The sequence below is a fragment of the Carettochelys insculpta genome, chromosome 28, assembly GCF_033958435.1.
Source record: "Carettochelys insculpta isolate YL-2023 chromosome 28, ASM3395843v1, whole genome shotgun sequence".
Lineage (NCBI taxonomy): Eukaryota > Metazoa > Chordata > Testudines > Carettochelyidae > Carettochelys > Carettochelys insculpta.
In genome coordinates, this window is record NC_134164.1 from 6461632 (window position 1) to 6480395 (window position 18764).

At 54.9% G+C, this 18764-nt stretch overlaps 1 protein-coding gene across 3 annotated transcripts; it reads right to left on the reverse strand.

Moving 5' to 3' along the window:
• Positions 1-93: 93 nt before the first annotated feature.
• PTGES3L (prostaglandin E synthase 3 like) lies at positions 94-18265 on the reverse strand. 3 transcript variants are annotated; one of them, XM_074979237.1, is made up of 17 exons: positions 18222-18265; positions 15819-15932; positions 15606-15672; positions 14714-14812; positions 13811-13900; positions 10757-10810; positions 7869-7994; positions 7419-7578; positions 5610-5667; positions 5066-5222; positions 4823-4939; positions 3506-3636; positions 3254-3320; positions 2733-2824; positions 1952-2006; positions 1135-1229; positions 94-338 (listed from the first exon to the last, which is right to left on the reverse strand). In XM_074979237.1, the coding sequence occupies exons 1-17, from the start codon at positions 18227-18229 to the stop codon at positions 203-205; spliced, it is 1626 nt and encodes a 541-aa protein (XP_074835338.1). In that variant the 5' UTR covers positions 18230-18265; the 3' UTR covers positions 94-202. The 3 variants fall into 3 exon arrangements, with proteins under 3 accessions (XP_074835338.1, XP_074835336.1, XP_074835337.1); XM_074979235.1 differs by lacking the exons at positions 10757-10810; positions 13811-13900; positions 14714-14812; ... (1 more) ...; positions 15819-15932; positions 18222-18265 and adding an exon at positions 8114-8640; XM_074979236.1 differs by lacking the exons at positions 94-338; positions 1135-1229; positions 1952-2006; ... (6 more) ...; positions 7419-7578; positions 7869-7994 and adding an exon at positions 9009-10018.
• Positions 18266-18764: the final 499 nt, after the last annotated feature.

An 18764-nucleotide genomic window follows, 5' to 3' on the forward strand; every position in this document is an offset into this window, starting at 1 on the left:
CCCCATCCACCCTCGAGCCATAGGACCTGGCCTGAGGATCTCAGAGCCCAGGCAGCTTGGTAATCAGGCTCTGAATGTACATACACGCACACATCAGTCTCACAACACAACTTTTATTGGTCTAGAGGGAACCAGACAGCGACCCTGTTGTCCTAGGTCAATGGGCAGCAGATGGGGGTGATCCTAACATGAGGGTGGGTCCTCACTCCTCCAGGCTCTGGTGGCCAATGAAGTCCTGGAGCAGGGCCTGCACCTCCGCTCGCCTGCTCATCCTGGTTGCCTTGCCTTGGAAGCGATCCCGTTTCCCTGCTCCTTTGCCTTCCAGCAGCTCCGCCACTCTATAAAGGAACAGATGTACACACTGGGAGGGCTGGGGGTGCTTCCTCACCCAGCCCCAAACTGGGTAGGCCTGGGGGGCAGAGAAGGAAAATGGCCAGTCCGCTAATGCACCAGCCCTGTCTCAGAAATGAGAAAAATCAATTCTCTGATCAAAGCAGCTGGCACCCCATTTCCCTTAATTAACAATAATTGTAGTGTAGCAGGTGTGCAGTAGGGTGGCCTGTTCCTTTAAGGGCTAAAGAGCCAGAAAGAAACAAAGGTTGCCGACCCCCCTGCCCAAATTCACCTAACACTCCCTGCTCCAAATAACCCCTCTCCATGCACCCTGGCACACCCTGAGCCCTGGATGGTCAATCAAACCCAGCTGAGACAAGGACAGAGGTGGAGAATGTAACTAAAAAAGTACTTTAGTAAAAGTGCTGCTGGGTACTTGAGTACAATAAAGATGGGCTGTGCGAGTACTCGAGTAGTTTTCCAGAGGGACACTTGTACTTAACTACACCCACACAGCTGTACTTTTACACAAGTAACTTTTTAGGTGGTTCTTCTCCCTCTGGAAGGGGAGGATGGTTGTTGGCTATAAAGAGTGGCCGGAAATGGGGCTGGAGACTGACAGGCGGAGGGGGAAGCAGGAAGTCTGTGGCGAAGGAACTGGGAGCCCTGGCTGGGTTGAAATCTGCAGGAAGTTTTGGGAGTTTGCAATAACTAGGCCTGAAGCCTGATGTGACAGGCCTGACAGTTCCCCAGGCTGGTCGGAAAGGTTGCCAGATAACAGGGGATCACCCAACGGCTTACCTGGGGCCTAATTTTTCAACCATGGCACTGGGCCCGGCGAGGAGGAAGAGCCCAGCTGCCTTCTCATCTCCCACGGTCAGGAAGAGCAGGGTGTCCTGTGAAGGGAGATGGATCCTGCTTTGGAATAGCTCTGCCTCCCGCCTTTGAGCAGCAAGTCAGGGAATCCCCTCTGCAGGTGAGGGCACCCCTCCTCTTTGCTGGGTGCAGGTTACTGGAGGGGAAACTGAGACACACACGCACGCGCGTGTATGTGTGAATAAGCTCCTGAGGTTTTTACTCCAGATCAAAAGCCCATGTGACCCTTGGGGTGGGGGACAATGGTTGGTGTTTGGTGACCCCTATGTTAAAGAAGCTGGCGGTGAGGGAAACAGGTATCTGGAGCACAACGACACGCTCGGCTCTAACGGGCCCATTGCTGACGGTCCCAATCAGGGTCCCCTTTAACGTCTTTCATCCGTGTGTGGAATAAATTTTGTTATGTGCGCCAACAATGGAAACATGCGCTGCCAGCTGTGGGCACTCTGCTAATCAGCTGGGGGGCACCTGACTCTCTCCTGAGCGGCACCCAAGCGCTCAGAGAACAGGGAACACTGGTCTCAACAGGATGGCCACAGCCAGAGGAGCCATGGAAATGACCTCCCATCTCCCTGGGACCAGGGGGAGCAGCCAGGGAACACTGATGTAGGTGATAGTTTGGGGTACCACAGCCTGTGGCTACCAAGGCCTTTGTTTTCAGGCCAGTGAGTTGTGAGGACTGGCAAAGGACAGGGAGAGGCGAGGTGCCGGCAAGGAGCGAGGACAGCCAGAATGTGCTCACCTCTGTCCCGATCTCGTTGGCAATGATATTCATGAACTCAGAGTCCCCATCTTTCCTGCAAAGTGCAATCATCTTTTCTGAGATGCCCCAGCACAGACTCCAGACATTCCTCTGGTGCCGGCGGCCTTCCGACCTAACCTTGGAGAGTTCAAAACCCAACACCCCCACGAAGCAGCATGGTCTGGCTGCGCTTCTGGGTTATTTTGAGAGTCAAGTTTCCCTCTGGCATCTTATCAAAGACTGCCAAGGAAGCTGGAAACCAGGGCCTGCATGAGCACCTCACTTTGTGCCAGGCTCAGGGCTTGGGCCCCTCTCATTAGGACAGAAATTAGCAATTTATCTGAGAAATCCTCTCCGTTTCCCTTCCACAAACGATTCATTTGTGAAGCATTTACCGGGTTACCAATGGAGCTCTTCAAATTTTTTCTGAGAGTCCCTCCAGCAGGGAGAGCTAAACATACAAATATACAGCTTGGCTCTAAAACCACCAGAGTTGCACAGCTGCACTACAACCCTGTTAGACTTTGAGGGTGAGTCCTTCCAGTAGGCCCAGGCAATTAGTTTAATACTCTGTTGCCTTAGTTTATGTTCTCCTTTAAAGAGTGTTTGGCTTTCATGGATTGTGTTTTAAACAGCAAAGGGATGTGGCTGCCGAGAGACATTGCTGGGCTGTGTTACAGACGAGTTCAGACAACAAGATCATGAAGCTCCCTTCTGGTCAGGGAGTCTGCAAGTAAGACGCCGCAGCATTGGAGCCCCTGTACCCGGACGCCTGCCTTACCTGTGTAAAACAAACACTCGGCCTCGGCTTGGCTTGCTTTTGAAGTTCTGGGCTGTCAAAACAGCGAGGTCTCTAAGCAGGTTCAAGTTGTTCTGCAAGGAGTGGAAAACCCACTGATGGAGACAAATGTTCCCTCTATTTTTTCCATCCATGTGCACAACAAATTTTGCATGTGCTCAGCATGTGCAGATGTGCACCGCCAGTAGAAACAAAAGCTGCCAGCTAAAGGGGCTCTGTTTAACAGCTGGGCAGCACCTGACTCGCTCCTGGGTAGCCACCGAAGTGCTCAGCTTATAGGAACACTGATGCAGACCCACGAGTCAGCACGAGAGCACGGGGAAGGGACAGAATCTGAAACAGAGTTTCTTGAGACAGGAGGAGTCACAATTTTCACAGCCTCCAGGGTCAACGCAAGACTGATTCGAAACCCTAATTCTCAGTTCTCAGAGCACTCTTGCTGTTACCAAAGCTCAGCCCCTCAATGGAGTGACCTCAGGGCAGGCGCTGGGCTACAGCCATACCTTCTGAAGCAGCTTCACAGAATTCTGCAGCCTCTTCACAGCCTCCACGTGCTCCTCTGCTCCGTTTCTGGAAAAGACGAGGCAGAGTTTGGGCTCACAAGGCACTGGTCAGAGAGGGCGCCACCAGCAAAGTGGCAACAGACAAAACACACCAGAGCCTGGTGCTAGAAATGCACTCTAGGGTCACACGCTGCTTCTCTCACAGTGTGAGAAGAAGGAAGGCTAGGGGAAACAAGGGCGAAAGGATATTACTTGAGCAGCGCAGTTAGCGCCTTCTCTGTGCTGTGACTTCGCTCCAGAGACTTCAGTACTCGATTTCCTGCCAGAAAGACCAAGTTGGTTTTGTTCTTTTTTCCCTTTTCCGTGCCAAGGATCTTAATAACCTTAAACAAGAAACAAACGCCCAGATCAGAGGGGTGCAGTGGAGTATTATACACAGCTAAAGGTCCCATTAGCCCAGGGGTCAGCAACCTTTCCGAGGCAGAGAGCTGAAATTTAACCTCTAGGTGTGGTCCGAGTGCCGGTGGTCCTTTTTAAGGTCACTAAGGCTGTGTCTACGCTACAAAAATAACTTTAAAGTTGAGCGTCTACACACACCCTACTTTGAAGTTAAACTTAGAAGTAGGGCACTGCTCCCTTCCCGGGAATGGAGTGAGGACTGCGAAGTTGGGCTCCCTACTTTGAAGTTAAATTCGAAGAAAGGGAAAATGTGTGTAGACTCTCTGCTGGTTACTTCAATGTAGTGCCTAACTTCGAAGTTAGTTCCTAGTGTAGACGCACCCTAATAGACCTACTAACAACAGCTTCATTAATACATGAACATGCGGAGGTTTACCGTGCAGGTTGGCAGCATTAGCTGGTCTTTTGTTAATCCAGAGGTGGCCAGGCTTTCAGCTAGCTCCTGGCCGCGTGGGGGAGGAGGGGCGGGGCTGGGCTCCCACCTCACGTGCCAATGAATATTAGCTCACATGCCACCTCGGCACGTGTGCCGGGAGTTGCTAACCCCTGCTTCAGATTATCTATCATGCGGATGTCAACTCTCTATCACCAAAGTTAAAACCACTGAAGTCGGCCTTCAGATACAGCCGAAAAGTAGATGAGATGCAGTTCATTAGCCATGGGGCACGCTGTCTAACGTGCCTGGACCTGGTGTGTCAACCACGTCTAATGTCATTTATCTTAGCAAGCTGAATGTCAGGACATCGGACCCTGAAGCAGCTCTGGGATTGCATTTCCACTAATCCTCTGGGAGGCCCATTCCTCGCTGAGGTGTCTCCAACCCAGGTATTCTGTGGCTAGTAGCTCTGCCTCTGGAACGTGCCTCTCTCCATGCCGGGATCAAGGGTTTGCAAGACTCCTCTGCTGAGTCCTAGGCTGAAGGTATCAGGGGCACCTTTTCTGGCAAGTGAGTGGACACAGGTAACCACCAGGGGTGGGTGAGGTTTATCCCGCCACTCTCACTCTGGCTTGTGATTGCGGTTCTCTGTCCACAGGGGAATAAGTCCTGCTGAGCAGGGACACCTGCTGATCTACTGAGCCTGGAAGGTGTTGAAGCAGGGCAGTTCTTACCTGCAAGTCACTTAAGTTGGTGACATGAGTCCCACAGCACATGTTGTCATCTATGCCTTCGATGCTTACGATTCGCACCGGCCCTGTGTGGTCATCTGGCAAACCGCGGCTTCTCACCTAGCAAGAGAGCCAGAGAGGCGAGCAGGGCAACTCACTTCCCTGGGACTAAGAGGAGAGCACTTCCCCCCCCACTACCCCCGGCTCCCAACATGGCTTCTGCCCGCACTGTCCACTGCTACTCACTGTCTCCATTTCTGGGTCATCCTCAGAGTGCTCCTTCACCACCACGGGAACACGGGCCCGGATTTTCTCGTTCACGCTCTTCTCCAGAGCCTCCAGTTGCTGTGCTGTCACAGAGGGCGTGTCCAGCTCGATGACAGTGCGTTGATGGCCTAGTTCCCTGCAAGGCCCATGCACATCAAACACATCCGCCAAGACCCAGAAGGAGACAAGCTCAAAAGTCCCTCCGTGCAGCAAGAAACGCCTTGGAAATCTAGAGCAAAGCATGTGCAGGCTCTGTCTTTACTGTTTACCTAGCCCCAGCCGTGTGCTTTCTTTCTGAGAGAAGGGAACAGAAAGGCAGAGAGCAACGCTCCACACACTTTGTTTCCAGTGCAGTCACTTCTCCCAGGCCCTCTGCAGCTGAATGGAATATCTCTACACACACACACCCCCACCTCCCGCTTGGACTGATCCACATTCACCCCTCAGCACTCAGCCGGGTGGCACAAGCTGTATGGGCCAAGTTAAAAAAAAAAAAAAAAAAAAAAACGCTTTTCCTGCTCACCATGAAGTCGTTTTGAATCCAAACATCAGGTCTGCAAGGGCGGTGATGAGATGCTGCCCTGGAAGAGAAGTACAAGCCATGGCTGTGAGTTTCTAGTTTATTTTTACTGTTGACAGGTGCACAAACACCACTTATGTCACAGCCCAGCAACAAGTAGCCAGGGAACTACTCCCCCAGCCATGCCTGGGAACCAAAGAATGTGACGGCCTGTTGAGAGGAGCTCAAACGAGGCAGCGTATCTCTGTGCCTCTAAGCCTTCTAAAATTCCTTGTTTATGAACCAGGACCACATTTGCAGGGATAACATCTACCTTCTTGAAAGTTCCAAATACACCACAGAGAATCCAGCAAACAGTCCACTGCTAGTGAAGAAAACTAAGTGGCCACGAGCCGTAACACCTACAAAAGGTGTCAGACATTCAAAACCACTTTGGGCTCCTGGGTGACATGACACTGTTTTACGGGCAAGTCTCATTCTATCCCAGCAGGGCATAACATATGCACAGCTCTGAAAGCACTGCAGAGAGTCTGAACACACTATCACAGGACCAACAAGGTGTCTGGTGGCACTTTAATTAATTTATGAGGGTATCAGCTTTCATGAGATACAACTCACTTCCTCAGATGCTTGAATCATAGAATCCTAGGGATGGAAGGGACCTCAGGAGGTCATCGACTCCAGCCCACTGCCCAAAGCAGGATCAACCTTAACTAAATCCTTCCAGCCAGGGCTTTGTCAAGCTGGGACTTAAAAACCTCTAGGGATGGAGATTTGACTTCTCTCAGTAACGCATTCCAATGGTTCACCACCCGCAAGGTGAAATAGGTTTTCCTAATATCCAACCCTAGACCTCTTCCTCTGTAACTTAAGACCATTGCTGCTTATTCTGCCAACTGCCACCACTGAGAACAGCCTCTCTCCATCCTCTTCAGAGCCCCCCTTCAGGAAGCTGAAGGCTGTTATCAAATCGCCCCCATGGTTTTCTTCTGCAAACTAAACAACCCCAAATCCTACAGCCTCTCCTCATAGGTCATGTGCTCCAGCCCCTTAGTAATTTTTGTTCCTCTCTGCCACACCTGCTCCAATGCATCCACATCCTTTCTGTACTGGGGGGGGGGGGGGCCAGAACTGTATGCAGTACTCCAGATGTGGCCTGGCCAGTGCCAAATAGAAGGGAATAACAACTTCTCTAGATCTGCTGGAAATGTACCTCCAAATGCGGCCCCACTATGCCATTAGCCTTCTTGGTTACAAGGGCACACTGCTGACTCATAGCCAGCCTCTCATCCACTGTAATCCCCAGGTCCTTTTCTTCCGCACGGCTACTCAACCAGTGAAAGAAACTGAAGTGAAAGAAAGGGGGGGATACAGAGATGGAAGTGTTACATCTGTGCTGATTCAACCAGGGTGGCTGCGGCTCACCTCCAACAGAGATGAGAAGGTAAGAGTAAGTGAAGGGTACATTACTGATTTCATGTCTCTGTTCAGCCCCATTGTGATGAAGACAAATTGGCATATGAGTTCCAGCTCAGCAGTTTCATTTTGCAATTCTGTTTTGAAGTTGTTTTGTCTAAGAAGGGCAACTTACTTGGGGCTGTATTTTAAGGGGCACTCGCAATCTTTCCCTTTTCAGCAGATGGTTCAATAACTTTGCATTGGGGTGAGGTAAAGAGACCCTGCCACAATACCCCCAGTGCCTACAAAAACACCCTGGGCAGCCCCAGAATGCAGCCTTGCTATCCATCCAGTACTTTGGTGTAAGAGGCCAATAGTGGCAGGAGCCCTAGTGGTGGAGATGAGGTGGGCTACCTGAGTGCTGCTGCATGTGGTCAAACCTCCGCTCCCAGTCCAGTGTCAGCTGCACCTCGCTGCCCGGCTCCAGAGGCGTCTGCACAAAGTGGAGAGCGTCGGGGCCCTGTCGGGTCACACGCAGCACAGGGATGTCCTGGATGAATCCCCGGTCGTCGGGCTGCAATGGAAGTGTCTGGTCACTGTCGGGCCCTAGCCCTGGCTGGACCTGCTGCCCGAGCCTACACCTGTCCCATGGACACCCTCCCCCCAGCCATACCTGCTGCCCCGGCCTATCCGTGCCCCTGGACACGCCCCCCCAGCCATACCTACTCCTCCAGCTTATATCTGGCACCTCGACACCCCCCCCCACCGGGCCATACCTGACCCCCCGAGCTGGACCTACTCCCCCACACGCCCGCCCCTCCCATCCCCGCCCACCGGATCCAGCCCCCCCCCCCCGGCCCGTACCTGGCCCCCGCCCTCGGGGAAGAGGATCGTGTCCTCCAGCAGCACGTGGAAGCCCCGCAGCGGCTCCTTCGCGCTGCCCTCCGCCGGCAGCTCCGCGGGGCGGCACGACGCGACCCTGGTGGTGAACTGCAAAGCGGGGGAGGGGGCGTCACGCGCGTGTCACGCGTGGGAGCCCCGCGCCACGACCCCCCCCCGTCCGCCGCCCCGCCTCCATCCACCCCCCCTTCCCCGCGCGGCTGCCGCACCTGCCGGGCCCAGCTGTCCCTCTGGCACTGGAACACCATCGCGGCGGCCGGCACGAGGGGACGGTAACCGAGAAGGGACAGACGCGCGACGAATACGGCCGGAGACGGCGAGCTGCAGGCAGAAACAACGAGGGCAACGGGACGCAGGGACGACAGGCGGGAAGGGACACACGACTGGCGAACGCGAGCGGCGGACGGAGACGGAGACGGCGAGCGGGAGGGGACATACGGCTCACGAACGCGAGCGGCGGATGGAGACGGCGAGCGGGAAGGGACATACGGCTCACGAACGCGAGCTGCGGGCGGCGGCCCTTAGGCTTGTGAATGTTTCCACCCACCACTACCATAGGGCCCACGCGTGCTTCCCTCTGGCGCCTGTTCTCCCGTCACCTGCCCACGGGTGTCCTGTGCTTCTCGTGATCCAACCAGTGCCCTGTCCCCGACCTATGTCCTCCGCGCCTCACCCACGGGTGTCCCACGCCCCACGTGTCTTTCTCCTGACCCACCCACGGGTGTCCCAGTTCCCCTGTGACCCCCTCCTGACTCCCCTTGCCCTACCCACGGGTGTCTCCTCTCCCATGTGTCTCCACCGTGGCCAACCCACAAGTGTCCCATCCTCCACGTGCCCCCGGGTCACACCCATGTACCCCGGGACCTAAGGCCTGTCCTGCAGACCTGGCTTGCGGAGGTCAGCTTGCATCCACCGCTCTGGGCCAGACGGATCTGCCGCAGCCCATGACAGCTTCACCCTGGGACCTGCAAGCACCAGCTCATGGCTGCCCCCAGAGGCCAGTGTGGCCGCGATGCTCTCTGCCCCGTGGTGACACCAGGAATCGGGGCACTTGGACAATAGGTCCCCAGCATGGCAGGAAAAAGCAAGTGTGGGACCAACAGCCAGCGCGGCAGGTGTATCCTTTATTAACAGAATCTCCCTCCGCTTTGCTTTCCCACCCCAAACACCTAGGAGAGAGGGGCATGTAGAGGGGAGCTGGTGGCAGGCGCTGAGCAGAGAAGAAAACTGAATCTGTGAGGCTGAGTATCATCAGCACACGCCTGGAGGCAGCACTAGAGCAGGGTGAGAAGAGACTCGGGCTGGTTCATGGCAGTGTAAGTGGCAGAAACAGGATGAGACGTATGAGACACAGGACTCTGCCTGCCACCGACCCACCAGTGTCTGGCTGTGGAATAGGCACCTAAAGGAATCCACAGCAGCTCCAGGGCTTAGTATGGTTGAAATCACACTGACCAATACAATAGGAAATGATGCCACTGTGGGTCCAGGGGTATGCGCACTGAGCCAAGCAGGATTTTTTCCAGCTCTGGGGTCCCTGATTGTGCAATTTGGAGCCAAAGTCTGAAGTGGGTGAATCCCTGGTGCATTTTAACCACAGCATCCCTTGCAGTGCTCCTTCCCTCCCTCGCCTCATCTCAGCAGCTGCGGTTGTGCCCCTGTGGGAGAAACAGGGCGATCAGAGAATGTGCAGCACGGCTTTGAAATGTAAAAGACAAACGAGCCCCTGGAGTCAAGGGGGACAGAGGGGAGAGTCAGGCCTGGAGGGAAGGGAACAGAGAGCAGTGGGGAGGTCAGGCCCCCAGCAGAGACAAGGCACAGCAGGAAAGCAGGCAGCTGCATCACTCAGGCGATCTAGTGAACGCTGAAGCTGCAAAGTTCTCCTGAACCAGGAAGACAATTTTGAGGGTTGCTTGCAGCACAGTTGTCCCTGGCAGCCTCCCCTTACGTCCTTTCAGACCCCAAAGGCCACTGACTGGCTGAGATATGTGCTTATCCTGGTCTCCGTCAGGTCTGCATGCACATCTCCCAGCAGGTCGGAAGGAGGCCCACCTCCAGCCAGAGAGTGCTTCAGGGAGTTCTGACCGCCCTGGTCTGTGCTTTCAAATGTCATCCTGGAAAAGAGACAGGAAGACCGACCATGAGCCTAGAAAGGAGACACATGATTTCCCTTAATATGACAGGGACTAAACAATGGAGTGAAACAAGGACAATCCATGGTACCAGACACCCTGGACCCAGACAAGGAAGAAATGCTGAAGGCCTCCAGTTTTTCCAGGAACCTATAATGTGTGTTGGGCCTAACGTGTGTAAGGAAATCCTGAAAAAACAGCCATGGCCACATGCTATTGGGCACAAGCTAATGGCCACAGGATCTGGAAGGAACCTGACGAGCTGTGGTGCGTATCTGGTCAGGAGCACGATGAGGGATTTCATCCCTGGGATTGGCTACTGGCACATATAACACCAGAGTACCATACTCCAGGGTAGCAGGAGAAGGATTCCTTCTTGGGCTCCTTCCTGCTCCTCCTGTTTTCCTAGCTGTATTTTTCCATGACCAGGCCAATGACAGTTACCCTGGGAGATGCTCCCACGGTTACCCCACACGCAGTGGGTCTTCATGCCCAGAAGACAGGCCCACTTAGCCCAGCGGAAGTTCAGAGAACTGTTGGCCTGGAAGAGCTTTGGCTTTAGTCCTTGTAAGATGAGCTCCCTGTCAGCTGGCAGAGATGGAGCAGCTGGGAGCCAGGCCTGAGCACTGGGATGAGATGGAGGCCAGAGGCAGAGAGCCCGGCTATGTAAAACCATCCAGAACTGACCATCTCAGCAAGGCAGTGACCAACTCTACTTACATCCAGGTCGTCCATTGCAGGGGGTGGGCCTTTAACGGTGACCTTCTGCAGGAGCTGGAGGGAAACAGACAGTCATGGCAATAAAGGGGAATCCACATCAAAGGTGGCCGTGCTGGAGTCCCTCCTCCTCCAGGCAATGCCTTCCACCCCCGAGAGCCCCCCTACCCTTCGTGACCCAGACCCACAGCAGGGAAAGGGAGAAGCACGTGTGTATTCTGGCTCAGCTGGTTCATCCAACCCTTGCTCCGGCTGGGTGCTATGCAGGGAGTGACTCTGGCTGCAGCTTATACCCCAAGGCTTCCACTGGATTTTAGCCCAGTGGCCATCGTGCATCCTCTTTAGTCCTGTTGAAAGCAGCTCCCACAGCGATGTCCCACTTAGGACGGACCTCCTGTGATTATGGGTGGGCCACTGGACTGGAATGCAAGGGACCGAGTTTCAGTCCCTGGGTTCAGTCAGCCTCCTTGTGTGACCTTCGACTTGTCCCTTCCCTGGAGGCCTGCTCCCCCCACGTATCCTGGGGACGAGGCTTCCTGTGACACAGAGGATGGTGAGGCTAAATACATTGACTGGAAGCTGCTGAGATATTCACAGGGACTTGCTAACTACCTAACTAGACAGCAATAGCAAGGCTGCTACTCAGTGATTCTCCCACGGCGGCTCTTACTGTCCCCTGGCTGCACACCGCGGTAGGCAGCCCGGGGCCCATCAGGGTTCTAAGTGTGACCCATGAGATGTTCTGTTACCCGTTTCCCACACGCAGGGAAAGTGTCTCTGACCACACAGGGTTTTTTTTTTTTCCTCTCAGGGTATTACTAAAGCGATGCATACAAAGTGAGGAGCTGTGAAGCTGGTTCCACATATGGCTGACCGTGAGAGCCGTCCAATTCTGGGTATGCGAGTGCAGTTCGCATAACTATCCTAGCCGGGGACATCATCTCGGTTATGACAGTCTTGTGGCCCACTGAGATGAAGGAGGGTCGCGTAGCACATTCACTAGCCTAGGCTGCCTCTCGCTGCTGCACATTAAGATCCATGTCCTGCTATTGTTCATACCTCACCTATGCTCCAGTTCGGCCAAAGCCTGGTGCATTTCTGCTCCTAGCCACGTGGTGGAGAAACTGAGCCACCCACCAACAGGCACTGCTGGGGCTGCTCTACTCAGTCACTCTGGAGGAGTCAAGAGTGAGTTTCTGAGGCAAGGTGGGACGTTACACAGGCCACGCCCAGTGAACATATATTGTTTTTAGGGTTATATAGTCATTTAATTATATTAAGTGGATCTTGCAAGGTTTTCTGAAGTGCAGCTGTACTGGATAATGTTTATTGAGCTAATGCTCAGACTGTCCTCTTGACCTAAGAACTTTTCACTGAGTAACATGAAATGGGGAAAACTGAGAAAGGCCCCACACAGCACGTTTGCCCAGAGGAACTCAGCCCCAGCAGGCTCTGCATGGGGGAAAGATAGCTTGGTAGTTTGAACACTAGCCTTGTAAGCCCAGGTTTATGAGCTTAGTCCTTGAGGAGGCCATTTAAGGGTTTGGGGAATCTAGATTAAAAAAAACCTGTCAGCATTGGTTGGTCCTACCTGGAGGGTAGGGGACCAGACTCAATGACCTCTCAAGGTAAGGTCTGTTCCTGTTCTATGAGATATGCATATCTCCATTTTTTTTTAACCACTCAAGAGAGAGAGAGCCGGGAGTCACTGTGGATAGTTCTTGGAAAACATCCACTCCATGTGTGGCAGCAGTCAAAAAAGCAAACAGGATATTAGGAATCATTGAAAAGGGGACAGAAAATAAGACAGAGAATATCTTATTGCCTCTATATAAATCCATGGTATGCCCATATCTTGAATGCTGCATAGAGATGTGATTGTCTCATCTCAAAAAACAATCTCATCTCAATCGCCCTGGACACTCAGTGACAGATTTAAGGGTGACAGTCCTGAAACAAAGAAATTTCAAAAATTGAATGGAGAGAGAAACCTCTGAGCTGCAATTTATTTGCAAATTTGACTCCATTAACCAAGGATTAAACAGAGACTGGGAGTGGCTCGCAGCTTACAAAGGCAGCTTCTCTGCCCTGGGTGTTGATAGCTCCCGATTAGACTCTGACGGAGGCTCACATCCCCCTGTCTGATCTGACTTGTTTTTTCCTCTTTTGATAAGTGCTATTGATACTGAGCCATTTCCACCTTGCTGAATAGACCTTGTCAGCTACGGCCCTCACTCTTACTGGGACACCACTCTTTAAATACCCCTCTGAAGCCCCCCCCACACACGCTCATGCATCTGATGAAGTGGGTCTTTGCCCATGAAAGCTTATGCTCCAAAATATCTGTTAGTCTATAAGGTGCCACAAGACTTCTTGTTGTTCTCAAAGCTACAGACTAACACGGCTCCCTCTCTGATTCTCACCTCAAAAAAAATACCTTGAGATGGGAAAAGGTTCAGAAAAGGGCAACGAAATCATGAGGGGTTTGGAACGGGAGCTGTATGAAGAGAGATTAAAATGACTGGGCCTTTTCATCTTAGAAAAGAGGAGATTAAGGAGGAATATGGTAGCGGTCTATAAAATGACAACTGCTGTGGAAAAAGTGAATAAGGAAAAAGTATTTGTTCCCATAACCAAAGAACAAGGGGTCACCACATGAAATTGATGGGTAGCAGGTTTAGAACTAACAAAAGAAAGCTTTGATTCACTCAGCACACGGCTGGCCTGTGGAACTCCTGGCCAGAGTTTGTTGTGAAAACCAACACTTTAACAGGGTTCCAAAAAGATCTAGATAAAATTCAGGGAGGTGAGGTCCATCAATGCCATTAGCCAGGATGGGTAGGAATGACATCCCTGGACATGAGTGACAGGAAAGGGATCACTCAACGATTACCTCTTCTGCTCTCTGCTCCTGGGCCATCTGGTACTAGCCGCTGTCGGAAGACAGGATACGAGGCGAGAGGGACCTTTGGTCTGACCCAGTCTGGCCATTCTTATGTGTGATGCTGCGGTCTGTTTGCTCAGACCCAAATGTAAATGCAGGAACTGCAGACTCACCTCTGCGTAATGCTCAGACATGGCCATTTCCACCTCCTCATCCCCTTCCCAGTCTCGCCAGTTATCGAAGTCCACAGACAGCCAGGCTGGCTACATAAGAGCAGGAGAAACGACATCACGACAGAGAACACGCGGCACAGGGCTGAATGCAGCGTATTTGAATACTAGAACTTTGCTTTTGCGGGTGGGGTGCAGTGTTCCCTGTAAGCTGAGCACTCTGGCGGCTGTCCGGGAGAGATTCAGATGCCACCCAGTTGATTAGCAGAGTGCCCACTGCCACCCACAGGGGGCAGCCTGTGTTTCTATGGGTGGTGAACATCCGCACGTGCCTTGGTGCGCAGAACAAAATATATTCCACCCATGAATGGAAAAAATTAGAGGGAACCCTAGTGGGGAGCCTGGCTGGGGACGTGATCAGCTCCAATCCAGATCCCGGTGGGGTGGGGATGGGGAGAAGGGTTTGGGGGGGGGTCAAGGAGATATGTCCCTTCACTGCAAGGCACATACAGAGATTTGGCCCCAAGTTGTTCAGCATCCCCTTGTTAGCAGTCCTGCTGGCATGAACTGAATGGCTGGGGTGCCTAGGAGCTCTGCCCCTGAGTTGGATGCTCCACTGTCTCAAGGAGCTTCGCATTCCAAACTGTCCCCCTCCAACGCAGGGCAGGTTCAGTGGGGGGTGCTGCTCTGGTGTCAGGTATCTGCTCTATAGCCAGACAAGCCGCAGTGCTGGAACCTTTCACCAGCATTAATGAGGGAGCAAAATCCAATCCAGCAATGCCAGAACGAAGCAGCAGAGGGCCCCCGGCAGTGCCCACGCTGCCTTGCAGGTGGGAGAAACTGAGCTTTTCACTGGGGAAGGGACTCTGAAGGAAGGGGCGTCCGCTGCTCCTGCACTGTGTTTACCTTGATGTTCTCCTTGGTGAGGCGTGGCCAGGCCACCTTCTCCTTCCATTTCCTTATGAAGCAGGTGATGGACCGGTCAGAGCGTTTCTGCTGCGAGTCCTGCCCAGGGACAGAATAAAGACAGCAGATGTGGTTGCTGAGCACCCTCTCCTAATATGTCAAGAGACTCAGACTTAAAACAAGCATCAGAGAGGTAGTCGTGTTAGTTTGTATCCGCAAAAACAACAAGAAGACTTATAGACTAACAGGTATATTGGAGCAGCAGCTTTCGTGGACAAAGACAAAGTGGACCTCTCCCCACGAAAGCTTCTGCTGCAATAAATCTTAGTCTATAAGGTGCCACAGGACTTCTCCTTGTTTCCACAGACTTTAACCGAAGCCCGTTCCAAGCACTGGAGACACATGGGGAAGTCCCTGGAAAGCAAGACGCAGCCTGCTGGAATCGAGCTGCAAATTGGCAGGAGGGGAGCGGCGTCTCCTGGTGACATCTGTGACAGCCTTGAATCATCTCCATGCAGCTGGGCCTGTTGGGTATCTCTGTGATTTGCTTAGCTGGGCAAAATCCCCTCGGTGCAGACAGCGATGGGTCCAACCTCAAAGCATTGCTGGGGTATGATAGGAGGGGCGGGTAAGGCTACTGGCACAGCAGCACCAAGAGTTGCCAACTGTTGACCCCCCTTTTTGGGTGCCCAGCTAGGCCCCACAACCTCAGGGGATGGTGGACGTCCGGGGTCATGCTCCTGCCTGAGCAAAGAGATCACAGAAAGTGATAGGCCGGGATGGAGGCTAATCGCTGCCTTTCCTCCACCAAGCCCTTCCATGGGCTGTCATAATTTCATGCTCCTTTTGGACGCATCGGTGAACCGGGCTCATGCACGGATCGGCTGCTTACCTTGGAGTTCACCCTGGCATACAGGTTGATCTCGTTGTACATCTCCATGCCATCTGCATTTTTACAGCTGCCAAAAACAGAAACTCACTTAGCTCAGAACTGGGCTTGGACGATCCCCAAGAGGATCCTTTGTGCTTCCCCAGCTGCTCCAGTTCAGGACCGTGCCACCAAATCCCGGTCAGCTGGGCCTGGAAGCCGAGGCTGGACGCTCACCTGAACACCAGCCGGTGGTCTTCGATGTTGACGTTAACGTCTGTGCTGTCTTCCACGCAGAACTCCAGGAAGATGTACCGTGGGCGGTCGTACCACAGCGTTTTTGCAGGTTGCCTGGGGAAACACAAGACCGTTTGAAGGGATGAATTCTCGGGAGCAGAGGAAAAACTGGCATTTCCGTGCTACTGTGTGTCTGGGCCAGGTGATGGCCCTATAGGAACAGGGAGAGGGTGAGACCCAGGAAAAGGGGACATGCACCAGTCCTGCTGGGCCATTTGCTGACTGACAGACCTCCCAGCTTGTGCTTTTGGGAATGAAGCTATTGTACAGCTTGCATGTGTGTTGCCATGGTCACCCCTTACTAAGTACAACCCCTCACTGGAGTGCAGTCACAACTCCCCGCGACAGCCGCCTTCGCCTCCGAGTACCCAGGCAGATGCTGCTGGGTGAGAGGTCTGTGGAAACATCTGAGCGGTCGTCCCTGCCAGGCAGGCCCCTGAACACTGCTGCCACTGCACCCCTGGGTCTGAGCAGGCGGGAAAGAGGAGCTGAGCGGGTCCAGGGAGCAGGGATTTGTTTAGGATGCAGTGAGCAGAGTATGACGCAGTGCCTGAACTGCTCAGCATTCCTCTGGGCCCTGCTGGCTGCCACCAGGTAACAGAGTCACACTGGCATCTCTAACTGCAGCCCCTAAGGAGACTTTGCTATTCTGGGGGCCGACTCCTGGGGTCACCGCCTCATTTACTGGCGCAGACCCCAACTTTATAGCCCCCCCCCCGTCTCTGCCTCATAGGTGGCTGCTGTCTGTGGGAGCTGAAGGCTGCAGGGCCTCTAAAAAGCCTGGGCTGAGGCAAGCACATTCCCATGGCGTTTGCCTCAGCTTCTCAGCAAGGCAAGGGCAGGAGATAAGAAGCTGCAGCAGTGGCCAGAACTCACAGCGGAATAGCCTTGGGGGAGCTCTGACTGCACAGGGTGCAGCCACCAGCCTCCCAGCCCAGGCTAACAGACGGGATCACTGAAGCCCTCCCAGCTCCGGAGGCTTTGCAGTCCCAGACCCCAGCAGCCAGATAAAGCTTTGGCCATGGCTGTATGGAGGGGTCTGGCCCAAGCTTGTCCCCCGAGGTGGCCCCTGGAGACCCCTTGCTGTGGGTGCTGGACATTCCCTGAGTGACAGGGAGCCTTCCTTTCCCCCTGGGGTGGGGCAAGAAGGGCCCCCGGGGCCAGCTGGCATGTCTCATTGCTAGTTCCCAGGCTGGACCAGACAGAAGACTTTGCAACATGCAAGACGCTTTCCAGACGCCCGTCAGACAGGAAAAGTCCCAGCTGAGCGAGTGAGTGGGAAGAGGGGAATGACCTGAGTGGGGGCCAGTGGCCAGGGGGCAGTGACCCAAATGGGGGCCCAGGGGTTGTAACCCGGCCAGTGGCTGGAGGGAGGGGGGGCTTCTGGGGTGGTGTCCCAGCGCGGGGAGGAGAGACCAAGTGGGGTCTGAGGAGGGAGTGACCGAGGATGGGGGTGGAGGGGTCGGTGACCCAAGTGGGGGCTGGAGGGATGGAGTCCCACCTGCTGGCCCAGGAGGCAGTGACCTGAGGGGGGCTGGTGGCAGGGCAGACAGTGCCTGAGTGGGGGCTCTGGGGGTCATGCTCCAGCTGGGGAAAAGGGATGACATGAGTGGGGCCTGGCAGCCAAGGGACGTTTCCCTGAGTGGGAGCTCTGGGGTTGGTGTCTCAGCCAGTGGCTGGGGGCAGTGACATGGGGTGTGTGTGGTTCTGGGGGTTGTGTCCCATCTGGGGGAAGAGGGATGACACCAGGGGCAGTGACCTGAGTGGGGGCTGGAGAGACAGTGCCCCGAAGGGGGGCTCTGGGGGTGATGTCCCAGCTGGCGGCAAAAGAGGCAGTGACCTGAGTGGGGACTGCTGGGGAGGGGTCCCCCGAGTGGGGGCTCAGGAGGTCACATCTCAGCCAAGGGAGAAGGGATAGTGCCGCGAGTGGGGGCTTCGGGAGCTGTCATCCAGCTGTGAGAACAGGGATGACCCACGTTGAGGCTGGGGGGGTGGTACCCCGAGTCGGGGGGGAGTGTCCCGAGTGGGGGCTCAGGAAGTCACGTCTCAGCCAAGGGAGCAGGGATAGTGCCTCGAGTGTGGGCGCCGGGGGCTGCGTTCCGGCCAGGGAAAGAGGGATGACCCGCGTGGGGCTGGTGGGAGGTCAGTGCCCCGCGTGGGCTGTGTCCCAGCTGCGGGAAGAGGGATGACCCGCGTGGGGTCTGGTGGCGGGGCGGGGCAGTGCTCCGAGGGGGGGCTCCGGGGCCCGGGTCTCCTCCGGTGGCCGGGGGCAGTGACCCGAGTGGGGCCCGGGGGTCGCGTCCCGCCGTGGGGCCGGGTTGCGCTGCCGCCGTCCGCACTCACCTCGCCATGGCCGGGCCCCCGTGGGGGCGGCGCCGAGCGGTCGCAGCTATTCTGGGCAGCGGGCGGAGCTCGGGCCGCTGCAGCTGTCAGCGCCCGTCAAGGACACGCTGCGCCCGGCCGAGCCCCGCTTGGACCCGGCTCCCCCACGTGGCCGGCCCCCAGCCCCCCCCAGCGACACCCTACGCTGTGATGTGGGGGAGGCGCAGGACACCTGGGTTCTTGGCTACATCACTGTCCCCGTCCCGTGCCTCAGTTTCCCTTTATGAAGTCATGGGGTTGTGGCTGAGCCACGCCACTTGCCCTGTGCCGTGACTCAGTTTCCCCATAGGCCATGGGGTTGTGGGTGACAGATGTCACAGACGGGCTCGTTGCAGAGGCGACTTCGGGGGAGGGAAACTTGGGGGTACGGGGGAGCCATTGACATAGGAGCAGCCACCACAGCCCCGACAGCTCCCCACTGCATCAAGGCCACAGGGGAGCATTGAACCCCAACCCGGTGCATGCACATAGGGGCCAGTCATGCCCAGGCCTGTGGGCGGGGGG